Source organism: Nerophis ophidion, linkage group LG25, assembly GCF_033978795.1.
Source record: "Nerophis ophidion isolate RoL-2023_Sa linkage group LG25, RoL_Noph_v1.0, whole genome shotgun sequence".
In the NCBI taxonomy this organism is placed as follows: Eukaryota; Metazoa; Chordata; class Actinopteri; order Syngnathiformes; family Syngnathidae; genus Nerophis; species Nerophis ophidion.
In genome coordinates, this window is record NC_084635.1 from 31,423,264 (window position 1) to 31,438,263 (window position 15,000).

The 15,000-nt window shown below is 33.6% G+C and overlaps 1 protein-coding gene across 1 annotated transcript in view; it reads right to left on the minus strand.

Moving 5' to 3' along the window:
* The window catches only part of LOC133542850 (protein diaphanous homolog 3-like), a 359,695-nt gene that overhangs the window by 163,796 nt on the left and 180,899 nt on the right, over positions 1-15,000 (minus strand). The window contains exon 24 of the mRNA XM_061887061.1: positions 1-238. This exon is cut by the window's left edge and continues 2 nt beyond it. Within this exon, the coding sequence (XP_061743045.1) occupies positions 1-238 (238 nt within the window). The remainder of the gene's footprint in view (positions 239-15,000) is intronic.

The window sequence follows — 15,000 nt, forward strand, 5'->3', positions numbered from 1 at the left end:
TGACCAGGGAGCTGAGATCGAAGCCAAAGGACTGGGCGTTCCTGGACCCTGCGTTCAGGTAGTTCCCCAGCAGCAAGACCAGCTCCAGCAGGCAACCGAAGGCGCGGCTGGTCCTGACCTGGTCGCAGGCGGCGCTCACGGCCAGGATGTCCGGACGCAGGTTGTTGACCTGCTCCTCAAACTGCAGCCTGAAGAGGATGTGGCTGAGACGTGGACCGAGGCGCTTCACGCTGCTCATCTGGGAAGGACAGACCAACAGTCACAAACTACAACTAAAACTTAAAACTAGGTCAGGTTCAATTAATCGTTTGAATCTGTGGAGTCAAAACAGTACCAAAAAGTTCTCCATACATTCATTTACTTGTGGCGGGACAAAATAATTAAAAGTTAATCGGTGAGCAGCGTTGAAAGGAATGCTAACATGCTAACGTTAGCATGTGACTGAAAAAAATCGGCAACAATTAGCATGTGTCAAGCACCGAGTTGTATGACTGAGGTGTACAGCTGCAAAATTGGCAAATAAATTAGCATTCTGTTATTTAGCATTTGCAAATCACTAAGTTAAATCTCAAAGTTTCAGCTAAAAATAAAAAAAAATTGCTAAAAAAGTTAGCATGCTAAAGTTAACATTTTATCAGTAAGCGTGTGACTGAAAAAAATCGGCAACAATTAGCATGTCAAGCACCGAGTTGTATGACTGAGGTGTACAGCTGCAAAATTGGCAAATAAATTAGCATGCTGTTAGTTAGCATTTGCCAATTACCAAGTTAAATCTCAAAGTTTCAGCAAAAAAAAAAAGAAAAAGCTAAAAAAGTTAGCATTTTATCAGTTAGCATGTGACTGAAAAAAACACCAAAATTTAACATGTGTCAAACACAAGGTTGTATGACTGAAGTGTGCAGCTGCAAAAATGGCAAATAAATTAGCATGCTGTTAGTTATTAATTGCCGATTACCAAGTTAAATCTCAAGGTTTCAGCTGAAAAAAATAGTTAAAAAAGTAAGCATTTTATCAGTTAGCATGTGACTAAAAAATCGTTAACTTTAAGCATGTGTCAAGTACCGAGTTGTATGACTGAGGTGTGCAGCTGCAAAAAGGGCAAAAAAATTAGCATGCTGTTAGTTAGCATTTGCCAATTACCAAGGTAAATCTCAAGGTTTCAGCAAAAAAAAAAAATTGCTAAAAGGTTAGCATTTTATCAGTTAGCATGTGGCTAAAAAAAGTCGCCAAAAGTTAGAATGTGTCAAGCACCGAGTTGTATGACTGAGGTGTGCAGCTGCAAAAATGGCAAATAAATTAGCATGCTGTTAATTAGCTATTGCCGATTATTAAGTTAAATCTCAAGGTTTCAGCTAAAAAGAAATAGCTAAAAAAATTTGCATTTTAACAGTTAGCATGCGACTGAAAAAATTGGCAACAATTAGCATGTGTCAAGCACCGAGTTGTATGACTGAGGTGTCTAGCTGCAAAATTGGCAAATAAATTAGCATGCTGTCAGTCAGCATTTGCTAAATACTAAGTTAAATCTCAAGGTTTCAACTAAAAAAAAAATAGCTATAACAGTATTTTATCAGTTAGCATGTGACTAAGAAAATCGGAAACAATTAGCATGTGTCAAGCACCGAGTTGTATGACTGAGGTGTACAGTTGCAAATTTGGCAAATAAATTAGCATGCTGTTAGCCAGCATTTGCTAATTACTAAGTTAAATCTCAAGGTTTCAGTTAAAAAAAAATAGCTAAAACAGTTAGTATTTTATCAGTTAGCATGTGACTGACAATAATCGCCAAAAGTTAGCATGTGTCAAGCACCGAATTGTATGACTGAGGTGTACAGCTGCAATATTTTCAAATAAATTAGCATTCTGTTAGTTAGCATTTGCTAATTACTAAGGTAAATATATAAGACTCAAGCATTGAAAAAAATAGCTACAAAAGTTGTCATGCTATTTTAGCAAGCTAAAGTGCAGGCTCAAAGCATGTGTCAAGCACCAAGTGTTCTGATTGTGGTGTACAGCTGCACAATAGGCTAAAAAAACATTAGCATGCTAATGGTAAAACATTAACACTAGCATGTGTGCATGTTAAAACATTACCATGCTAATGTTTGCGTGTATAAGTTACCAAGTTATAGGACTCAAGCATTGAAAAAAATAGCTACAAAAGGTATCATGCTATTTTAGCAAGCTAAAGTGCAGGCTAACAGCATGTGTCAAGCAACAAGTGTTCTGATTGTGGGGTACAGCTGCAAAATAGGCTAAAAAAAACATTAGCATGCTAATGGTAAAACATTAACACTAGCATGTGTGCATGTTAAAACATTACCATGCTAATGTTTGCGTGTATAAGTTACCAAGTTATAGGACTCAAGCATTGAAAAAATATAGCTCCAAAAGTTATCATGCTATCTTAGTATGCCAAAGTGCAGACCAACAGCATGTGTCAAGCACCAAGTTGTCTGATTCAGGTGTGCGGCTCCAAAATTGGCTAAAAACAGTAGCATGCTAATGCTAATGTTAAAACATTAACATGTTAGCATGTTAAAACAATAGCATGCTAATGTTTGTGTGAATTAGTTACCAAGTTATAGGACTCAAGCATTGAAAAAAAAAGCTACAAAAGTTATCTTGCTATTTTAGCATGCTAAAGTGCAGGCTAACAGCATGTGTCAAGCATAGAAGTGTTTTGATTGTGGTGGACAGCTGTAAAATTGGCTAAAAAAAAAAATTGCATGCTAATACCAGTATTAAAACATTAACATTAACCTGTTAAAACATTAGCATGCTAATGTTTTGAAAAAATAACTACAAAGGTTATCATGCTAAAGTGCAGGCTAACAGCATGTCAGGTATCAAAATTGGCTGAAAACATTAGCATGTTAATACTCATGTTAAAACATGAATATTAGCATGTTAAAACATTAGCATGCTATTGTTTGTGTATATTAGTTACCAAGTTATAGGACTCAAGCATTGAAAAAAATAGCTACAAAAGTTATCATGCTATTTTAGCATGCTAAAGTGCAGGCTAACAGCATGTGTAAAGCACAAAAGTGTTCTGATTGTGGTGGAAAGCTGCAAAATTGGCAAAAAAAAAAAATTGCATGCTAATGCTAGTATTAAAAATTTAACATTAACCTGTTAAAACATCAGCATGCTAATGTTTTGAAAAATAACTACAAAAGTTATCAAGCTAAAGTGCAGGCTAACAGCATGTGTCAAGCATCAAAATTGGCTAAAAACACTAGCATGCTAATACTCATGTTAAAACATGAATATTAGCATGTTAAAACATTAGCATGCTATTGTTTGTGTATATTAGTTACCAAGTTATAGGACTCAAGCATTGAAAAAAATAGCTACAAAAGTTATCATGCTATTTTAGCATGCTAAAGTGCTGGCTAACAGCATGTGTCAAGCACAAAAGTGTTCTGATTGTGGTGGACAGCTGCAAAATTGGCTAAAAAAAATTAGCATGCTAATGCTAGTATTAAAACATTAACATTAACCTGTTAAAACATTAGCATGCTAATGTTTTGAAAAAATAACTACAAAAGTGTCGTGGTGGTTTGTGCAGCCCTTTGAGACACTAGTGATTTAGGGCTATATAAGTAAACATTGATTGATTGATTGATTGAAAAGTTATCATGCTAAAGTGCAGGCTATGATTGTGGTGAACAGCTGCAAAATTGGCTAAAAAAACATTAGCATGCTAATGCTAGTATTAAAACATTAATATTAACCTGTTAAAATATTAGCATGCTAATGTTTAAAAAAATAACTACAGTAGTTATCATGCTAAAATGCAGGCTAACAGCATGTGTCAAGCATCAAGTTGTCTGATTGTGGTGGACAGCTGCAAAATTGGCTAAAAACATTAGCATGCTAATACTCATGTTAAAACATGAATATTAGCATGTTAAAACATTAGCATGCTGTTGTTTGTGTATATTAGTTACAAAGTTATAGGACTCAAACATTGAAAAAAATAGCTCCAAATGTTACCATGCTATTTTATTAGGCCAACGTTAAAATGCTAACAGTTAGCATGTGTCAATCATGAAGTTTAATGACTCCCAGGTGTAAAAATAGCTGCACAAGTTCATGCGAAACAGAAACAGCGTCAAGTGTAAACTAGTCTGCGTGCGCGAGAAAAGTGATTTTTTTGAATGCTGGCGGGTATGAAATGCCCTAAAATGATGGTCTCACGGAAACATCTGGAAGTAATGGATGCTGGCATTGATTGGATTTGGGAGGCAGGACTGCTAAGTTAATTGTGGCGTCAGCGTCCATACGGGGCAGCGGGATGGAATATACAATAGGCTGCCTTGGATTACCACTCTCACACAATTACAGCAAATTGGAAAATATTGCGTCGGGCCGGAGGCTTGCACGCCGGCGTGGTTGTGCACGAGTGCGAGGGCGCGGGGGGGTGGAGGGGGGCCGCTTCCATTTGGGCGAACCAAATGTGCTGTTTGTTTGCCATCAGATGTTTAATTAAAGCTGCGGCAGAGATAGCAGATGACAATTCCGGTCGAGTGAGGTTCGGTCTGCAATGTCAATAAAATGGAAGAGATTTAGATCTGGAACAACAGGAAGTGAAAGTAGAGTTCGGTATTTTCCGGACCATAAGGTGCGCCGGATTATAAGGCGCATCCAAGAAATCATATTATTGTTACATTCTTCCATGTCAGTAGGTGGCAGCCGGTAGCTAATTGCTTTGTAATTGTCGGGAACAGCGGGAGGCAGGGTGCAGGTAAAAAAAATTTAATCGAAAATAAACAAAAGGTGAGGGCCCCTAAGAAAAGGCACTGAAACTTAGGGAAGGCTATGCAGAACGAAACTAAAAGATGAACTGGCTACAAAGAAAACAAAAACAGAATACTGGACGACAGCAAAGACTTACTGTGGAGCAAAGACGGAGTCCACATTGAACGTCCAAACACGACATGACAATCAACAATGTCCCCGCAAAAAAGGATAAAAACAACTGAAGCATTTAAGGCCTTATTTTTGCAAAATCTATTTAAATGTATTTTAAAGCTTTTTAATGCAACTTTAAAATAAAATGAATGCAAGCATACAATTGATTTAATTGACAATAATAATGTTGAATAGTTGAATTAAGCACTGATACTGCACAATCATAATATATACAAATAATGTAACTAATTATTTTAAACAGAAATAAAAAATGTTCATTACTGTAGTATTATTTACCGTTGTAATTGGAAGGTAAAAAAAAGTATCTAAATAAAATGGACTGTAATGATTTAATGTCTTAAACTGCAGATTCTCCCCCCTAAACTGGGTCAAGTGGTTTGTTTTGTTGTCTTTTTGTTGTCTTGAATGACATTTTTAATGCCTCTGGACATCATATTTAATGCTCGTTGATAGCATTTAATGCCTTTTTTTGCTAAATCTATTTAATGTATTTTAAAGCTTTTTAATGCAACTTTGAAATAAAATTAATGCAAGCATACAATTGATTGAATTGACAATAATAATGTTGAATAGTTGAATTAAGCACTGATACTGCACAGTCATAATATATACAAATAATGTAACTAATTCTTTTAAACAGAAATAAAAATCAATCAATCAATCAATGTTTATTTATATAGCCCCAAATCACAAATGTCTCAAAGGACTGCACAAATCATTGCGACTACAACATCCTCTGAAGAACCCACAAAAGGGCAAAGAAAACTCACACCCAGTGGGCAGGGAGAATTCACATCCAGTGGGACACCAGTGACAATGCTGACTATGAGAAACCTTGGAGAGGACCTCAGATGTGGGCAACCCCCCCTCTAGGGGACCGAAAGCAATGGATGTCGAGCGGGTCTAACATGATACTGTGAAAGTTCATTACTGTAGTATTATTTACCGTTGTAATTGGAAAGTTAAAAAAATAATCTAAATAAAATGGACTGTAATAATTTAATGTCTTAAACTGCAGATTATCCCCCCTAAATTGGTCAAACTGGGTCAAGTGGTTTGTTTTGTTGTCTTTTTGTTGTCTTGAATGACATTTTTAATGCCTCTGGACATCATATTTAATGCTCTTTGATAGCATTTAATGTCTTTTTTTTTTCTTGCTAAATCTATTTAATGTATTTTAAAGCTTTTTAATGCAACTTTAAAATAAAATGAATGCAAGCATACAAATGATTGAATTGACAATAATAATGTTGAATAGTTGAATTAAGCACTGATACTGCACAATCATAATATATGCAAATAATGTAACTAATTATTTTAAACAGAAATAAAAAATGTTCATTACTGTAGTATTATTTACCGTTGTAATTGGAAGGTAAAAAAAAGTATCTAAATAAAATGGACTGTAATGATTTAATGTCTTAAACTGCAGATTCTCCCCCCTAAACTGGGTCAAGAGGTTTGTTGTCTTTTTGTTGTCTTGAATGACATTTTTAATGCCTCTGGACATGATATTTAATGCTCGTTGATATAAAGTAATGCCTTTTGTTCTTGCTAAATCTTTTTAATGTATTTTAAAGCTTTTTAATGCAACTTTAAAATAAAATGAATGCAAGCATACAATTGATTGAATTGACAATAATAATGTTGAATAGTTGAATTAAGCACTGATACTGCACAATCATAATATATACAAATAATGTAACTCATTCTTTTAAACAGAAATAAAAAATGTTCATTACTGTAGTATTATTTACCGTTGTAAATGGAAGGTAAAAAAAATAATCTAAATAAAAATGACTGTAGTAATTATTTTAATGTCTTAAACTGCAGATTCTCCCCCCTAAACTGGGTCAAGTGGTTTGTTTTGTTGTCTTTTTGTTGTCTTGAATGACATTTTTAATACCTCTGGATATCATATTTAATGCTCGTTGATAGCATTTAATGCCTTTTTTTGCTAAATCTATTTACTGTATTTTAAAGCTTTTTAATGCAACTTTAAAATAAAATAAATGCAAGCATACAATTGATTGAATTGACAATAATAAAGTTGAATAGTTGATTTAAGCACTAACACTGTACAATCATAATATATACAAATAATGCAACTAACCCCTTTAAACACAAATAAACACATTTTTCATTACTGTAGTATTATTTTTTAATCATTGTAATTGGAAGGTATCAAAAAAAAAAAAAATCAAAATAAAATTAACTGTAATTATTAACTAATTGAATGTCTTGAATTGCAGATTTCCTCCCTAAATTGGTCAAACTGGGTCAATTGTTTTTTGTTTGTTGTCTTTTTATTGTCTGGTATGACATTTTTAATGCCTCTGGACATCATATTTGATGCCTGTTGATAGCATTTAAGGCCTTATTTTTGCAAAATCTATTTAATGTATTTTCAAGCTTTTTAATGCAACTTTAAAATAAAATTAATGCAAGCATACAATTGATTGAATTGACAATATCAAAGTTTAATAGTTGAATTAAGCACTAATACTGTACAATAAAAATATATACAAATAATGCAACTAACCCTTTCAAAAACAAACACGTTTCATTACTGTAGCATTATTTACCATTGTAATTGGAAGGTCCAAAAAAAAACCAAATCTAAATAAAATTAACTCTAATTATTTATTAATTGAATGTCTTGAATTGCAGATTTCCCCACCTAAATTGGTCAAACTGGGTCAAGTGGTTTATTTTGTTGTCTTTTTGTTGTCTTGTATGGCATTTTTAATACCTCTGGACATCATATTCAATGCTTGTTGATAGCATTTAGGGCCTTATTTTTGCAAAATGTATTTAATGTATTTTAATGCAACTTTGAAATAAAATGAATGCATGCAAACAATTGATCGAAATGACAATAATAATGTTGAAAAGTTGAGTTAAACACTAATACTGTACGGTCAAAATATATACAAATAACGCAACTAACCCCTTAAAACAAAAATAAACATATGTTTTATTACCGTAGTATTATTTACCATTGTAATTGGAAGGTCCAAAAAAAAAAAATCGAAATAAAAACAACTCAAATTATTAATTAGTTGAACGTCTTGAATTGCAGTTTTTTCCCCGAAATGGGAAACACTGGGTCAGGGGGTTTGTTTTGTTGTCTTTTTGTTGTCTTGTATGACATTTTTTAATGCCTCTGCACATATATTTACTGTTTGTTGACAGCATAGGGAAAATCCATTTAATGTGTTTTAAAGCTTTCTAATGAGCCGTTTGAAATAAACTAACGTCAACGTGCCCTTCACTTGTGGAAAGAAAGAAACCCGGAGGAGTTGGGGAGCTAATATTGTACATTTTGCAATACTTCGGACCATTAAGCACTGTATAAAAACAGATTTGGGAGTAAATGCTTTGGCATCTTGTAAAATGTGTCTGTGTGGAATGTCAACAACAATTTAAATCCAGGATGAAAGAATAATCCCAAACGCTGCCAGTCATACGAGCCGTGACTACACAAGTGGGGGGGGGCTCAGTAAACAGATACTGTTGCTCCTCTCCCACTCCCACCAGTGATGACTTGTTTCATGATACAAACTCCCTGTGTTGTGTCGGCCTTCTAAGTACCAAGTTGTAAGACTGAGGTGTGACCATATAATGAATAAAAAAAGAAAAAAATTGCATGCTAACTTTAGCATGCTAACATGTTAACGTTAAAAATGCTAACAGGTAGCATAGGTTAAGTAATCTACTAAATTGTACAACTGAGGTGTACCGCTGTAGAAATTGTCAACATGTCCTAATGTTAGCAGGCTAGCAGTTAGCATATGTCAATTACGAAGTTTTTTTTTTAGTTAGCGCTTGTGCACGCTGAGCAGAGAGTGAAAATTTACAAAAGTTAGCATGCTAATGTTTACATGAAATGTAACCAGATTATGTACTATTACTGTACAATCATAATATATACAAATAATGCAAATTAAAAAAAAAATTACAATAAAATTGACTCTAATTAAAAATTGAATCAACGTCTTGCGTTAGTTTTTTTCCCCCCTAAATTGATAAAACTGTGTTAGGTGTCTTGTTTTGTGGTCTTTTTTGTTGTCATTTGCAATTGTATGACATATACAATGCCTCTGGACATCATGTTTATTGCTTGTTGAAAGCTTTTAAGGCCTTATTTGTGAAAAATCCAATCAATGTATTATAAATCTTTTTAATGCAACTTTTTTTTTAAATTATGCAAGCGTACAATTGATTGAATTGAAAAAAATAATGTTGAATAACTAGCAGATTTTTTTTCTCTCAAAACTCACTATTCCATAGATGTAAAACAGACACCCACAAAATAATAAGTACCAATAATTACTAGTCAGGTTTCCAGTATATTTGTATTATACAATCATAATATATACAAATAACAATGCAACTAAAAACAATCTAAATAAAATGGACTAATTGTTATTAATTGAACGTCTTGATTTGCGTTTTTCCCCCTTAATTGATAAAACTGGGTCAGGAGGTTTGTTTTGTAGTCTCTTTGTTGTCAATTGCAATTGTATGACATTTATAATGCCTCTGGACATCGTATTTATTGCTTGTTGAAAGCATTTAAGGCCGTATTTGTGCAAAATCCAATCAATGTATTTTAAAGCTTTTTAATGCAACTTTAATATGAAATCAATGCAAGCATACAATTGATTAAATCGACAAAAATAATGTTGAATAACCTGCAGAAATGTTTTCCATAAAACTCACACTATATCCCTTTCAAAAGCAGGTTTCAAAGTAGATTACTTTAGATTATGTTAAAAAACAGCTTTTAATAGGTCTATAATTCATAAAAATTACTTTGATGCATTATTATTTTTGGATTAATGACGTTTTTTTTTCCCCCAAAACTCACACTGTCCCTCCTTAGGCGAAAAATAGACATGCTCAAAATAAAAAGTACCAGTAATAACGTATTAGCTTTTCAGTATATTTGCATTGTTATACAATCATAAAATATACAAATAACAATGCAACTAAAAACAATCTAAATAAAATGGACTAAATATTAATTAAATTGAACGTCTTGAATTGCAATTTTTCTCCCCTAAATTGATAAAACTGGGTCAGGGGGTTTGTTTTGTTGTCATTTGCAATTTTATGACATTTATAATGCCTCTGGACATCGTATTTATTGCTTGTTGATAGCATTTAAGGCCTTATTTGTGCAAAATCCAATTAATGTATTTTAAAGCTTTTTAATGCAACTTTAAAATTAAATTAATGCAAGCATACAATTGATTAAATTGACAAAAATAATGTTGAATAACCTGCAGAAATATTTTCCAAAAAACTCACACTATATCCCTTTCAAAAGCAAGTTCCAAAGTAGATTACTTTAGATTATGTTAAAAAACAGCCTTTACTAGGTCTATAATTCATAAAAATTACTTTGATGCATTATTATTTTTGAATCAATGACAGTTTTTTTTCTCCCCAAAACTCACACTGTCCTTCCTTAGGCGAAAAATAGACGTGCTCAAGATAAAACGTACCGGTAATAACTTATTAGGTTTTCAGTATATTTGCATTGTCATACAATCATAAAATATACAAATAACAATGCAACTAAAAACAATCTAAATAAAACGGACTAATTATTAATTAAATTGAACGTCCTGAATTGCAGTTTTTCTCCCCTAAATTGATCAAACTGGGTCAGGGGGTTTGTTTTGTTGTCATTTGCAATTTTTATAGCTTTTTATTGCAACTTTAAAATGAAATTGATGCAAGCCTACAATTGATTAAATTGACCAAAAATAATGTTGAATAACCTGCAGAAATATTTTCCAAAAAACTCACACTATATCCCTTTCAAAAGCAAGTTCCAAAGTAGATTACTTGAGATTATGTTAAAAAACAGCCTTTACTAGGTCTATAATTCATAAAAATTATTTTGATGCATTATTATTTTTGGATTAATGACGTTTTTTTCCCCCCCCAAAACTCACACTGTCCCTCCTTAGGCGAAAAATAGACGTGCTCAAAATAAAAAGTACCTGTAATAACTTATTAGGTTTTCAGTATATTTGCATTGTCATACAATCATAAAATATACAAATAACAATGCAACTAAAAACAATCTAAATAAAACGGACTAATAATTAATTAAATTGAACGTCCTGAATTGCAGTTTTTCTCCCCTAAATTGATCAAACTGGGTCAGGGGGTTTGTTTTGTTGTCATTTGCATGTTTATGACATTTATAATGCCTCTGGACATCGTATTTATTGCTTGTTGATAGCATTTAAGGCCTTATTTGTGCAAAATCCAATCAATGTATTTTAAAGCTTTTTATTGCAACTTTAAAATGAAATTAATGCAAGCATACAATTGACAAAAATAATGTTGAATAACCTGCAGAAATGTTTTCCAAAAAACTCACACTATATCCCTTTCAAAAGCAAGTTCCAAAGTAGATTACTTTAGATTATGTTAAAAAACAGCCTTTACTAGGTCTATAATTCATAAAAATTACTTTGATGCATTATTATTTTTGAATCAATGACAGTTTTTTTTCTCCCCAAAACTCACACTGTCCTTCCTTAGGCGAAAAATAGACGTGCTCAAGATAAAACGTACCGGTAATAACTTATTAGGTTTTCAGTATATTTGCATTGTCATACAATCATAAAATATACAAATAACAATGCAACTAAAAACAATCTAAATAAAACGGACTAATTATTAATTAAATTGAACGTCCTGAATTGCAGTTTTTCTCCCCTAAATTGATAAAACTGGGTCAGGGGGTTTGTTTTGTTGTCATTTGCAATTTTATGACATGTATAATGCCTCTGGACATCGTATTTATTGCTTGTTGAAAGCATTTAAGGCCTTATTTGTGCAAAATCCAATCAATGTATTTTAAAGCTTTTTAATGCAACTTTATAATAAAATGAATGCAATCATAGAATTGATTGAATTGACAATAATAATGTTGAATAACCTGCAGATTTTTTTTCCAAAAACTCACTATTTTTCAGATGAAAAACGGACACCCACAACATAAAAAGCACCGATAATAACTAGTCAGGTTTTCAGTATATTTTAATTATTATTACATTGAGTTACAATGGGAGTGAATGGTGAGCAACATGGTCAAAGGATGTCTAGTAAATGGTTATCTCCTATTTGGAATCACTTTGCAGAAAGGGCCATGAAGCCATTATAAAAGAAAACATTATGTGGGCAAACTTCAGCTGTCTAACCTTTAAAATGTAGATGGAAAACATTAAAATGCAAAGAAAATGTCCGTCTCTTGGTCAAAGCAAACTCAGGGGTTAAGATGGTCTTTAATGTGTACTTTTTGTCAGCAGCTCTTTAGCTTGCCGGAGACATGCGACGCATAATTCTGAGCAAGCCCTGTTTGAAAAGTCTTTAAGGAGACATAATTAGACGGCAGCGCTGCATTTGAACGTGCATAAATAAGGCAGGAAGTCCACAGGTGCCGTGTCTTCACACTTAAACCTTCCAGTGAGTGGCTTTTAAAAAGCTGCGAATTAGGATATTCATGCGAGGTGTACTTTTGGATTTAGACTAAGAGGACTCGGGGAGGAAGATATCATCTGCATTTGGGCTTTAAGAGATTATGGAAACCAACGTGTGCCCTAGGGCTGGGCCGATAAAAAGATACCGCTGGATATCGCGAGAAACACAATTGATACAAATAAAAACAAATACGTACGATAAAAATCGTTTGATATACCGTATTTCTCGGACTATAAGTCACAGTTTTTTTCCTAATCAAATAATATTATTTAGCTCATTCACGTAAGAGACTAGACCAGGGGTGTCAAACGTACGGCCCACGGGCCAGATCAGGCACGCAAACAGGTGCTATCCGACCCGCCGGATGAATTTGCCAGGTATAAAAATGAGCCCAAATCTTGGAATGACAGAAACGGATGTTCTAAATTTGTCCACTAGATGTCGCAATAGCAATTATTTGTATCATTGTAGATCAGGGGTCGGGAACCATTTTGGCTGAGAGAGCCAAGAAGCCAAATATTTTAAAATGTATTTCCCTAAGAGCCATATAATAATTTTTTTAACACTGAACACAACTAAACGCATGCATTTTTAAGTAAAACCAACATTTCCAGAGTATAATAAGTATTTTATTCTTTGTAATAACATTGTTATTCAGAAGCTAACTGTGGAGGGGGCGTGGCCTGCGGGCCTGCAGCAAAGCAGGATGTTGCCAGGACCGGCCTCGACGGCCCACCTGGGCCTTTTTATCTAATCACCTGTCGCTCTGTTATAAGCAGCAGCCAGGAGGAGAGACAGGGTTGGGGCTGGAGCCAGAGCGCGAGTGAGGACGGAAGAGAAAAAGACAATTGCTGTAAAGCAACTGAGAGAAAAAAAAAATGAAACAATATTGTAACCTTAAAACAGGCTCTTGATAATCTGAAGAACCCCCGGGAGGGCAAGCCCCACATTAACCAATAATAAATAAATTACTTCTTACCATTAACGCAACTTCTTGAACATAAAAATGCATGAGAATGTTTTAGATTTTGAACGTTTTTTTTAACACTGTGATTACAAGTGGAATTATTCATTACTTATCCTGTTAAGCAATGTGAGGTCAGATTTATCCGAGAGCCAGATGCAGTCATCAAAAGAGCCACATCTGGCTCTAGAGCCATAGGTTCCCTACCCCTGTTGTAGATGATGCTACATACATAAAACAAAAATAAACCACATGATGTTAGTGCACAGGTCGAGGAAAATGAGCGAACTACATAAATAATAGGGCTGTGAATCTTTGGGTGGCCCACGATTCGAATCAATATCGATTCTTGGGGTCACGATTCGATAATATATCGATTTTTTTCGATTCGATTCCCGATTCAAAACGATTCCGTATTCATTCAATACATAGATTTCAGCAGGATCTACCCCAGTCTGCTGACATGCTAGCAGAGTAGTAGATTTAAAAAAAAAAAAAAAACTTTTATATTTGGAAAGGACAATATTTTATCAACTGATTGCAATAATGTAAATTTTATCTTTGTGAAAACATTGGACACAGTGTGTTGTCAAGCTTATGAGATGTGATGCAAGTGTAAGCCACTGTGACACTATTGTTCTTTTTTTTATTTTTATAAATATCTAATGATAATGTCAATGAGGGATTTTTAATCACTGCTATGCTGAAATTATAACTAATATTGATACTGTTGTTGATAATATTCATTTTTAATTCACTACTGTGTGGTGTTTGTGTCTTCATTGCAGTTCTGAGTGTTGCTGGGTCAGGTTTGCTTTTGGAATTGGATTGCATTGTTACGGTATTGCTGTGTATTGTTTTGTTGGACTGATAAAAAAAAAAAAATAGATTTTTTAAAAATGAGAATCGATTCTGTACATTGTATTCGAATCGATTTTTTCCAACACCCCTAATAAATAACATACTATAAGTTGATTTTGATTTTTTTCCATCTTGATAGATTGAAAATCAACACTAATGAGTTGACTGATGAACATTATCACAATTTATTCGGAAAGAATAAATAATGACTGACGGAGATGAATATCTACATATATCCATATTCAAGAGTTATTTCTTTTCTTTTGTAGTCAAAATTGAAAACAGCTAAGTGGTGTGCTTGTGTTAACCTTGAGCTTGGAAAGTGACGGGTAGCCATAACACCCTTGTTATTTGTTCCCTAAATTCCTTGCAATAGCTGTTTGAGAAATGTTGTTCTTAAACTGTTGGACAATTTGCTCTCCCATTTGTTTATGAACAACTGAGCATTTCATGGAAGCTGCTTTTATACCCATTCATGGCATCCACCTGTTCCCAATTAGCCTGTTCACCTGTGAATGTTCCACATAAGTGTTTGATGAGCATTCCTTAACTTTTTCAGTCTTTAATGCCACTTGTGCCAGCTTTTTTGAGACACGGTGCGGACATCAAATTCCAATTAGCTGATATTTGCAAAAAAATTAAGCTTTCTAGTTCAAACGTTAAATATCTTGTCTTTGCCGTCTTTTTAATTGAATATAAGTTGAAAAGGATTTGCAAATCATTGT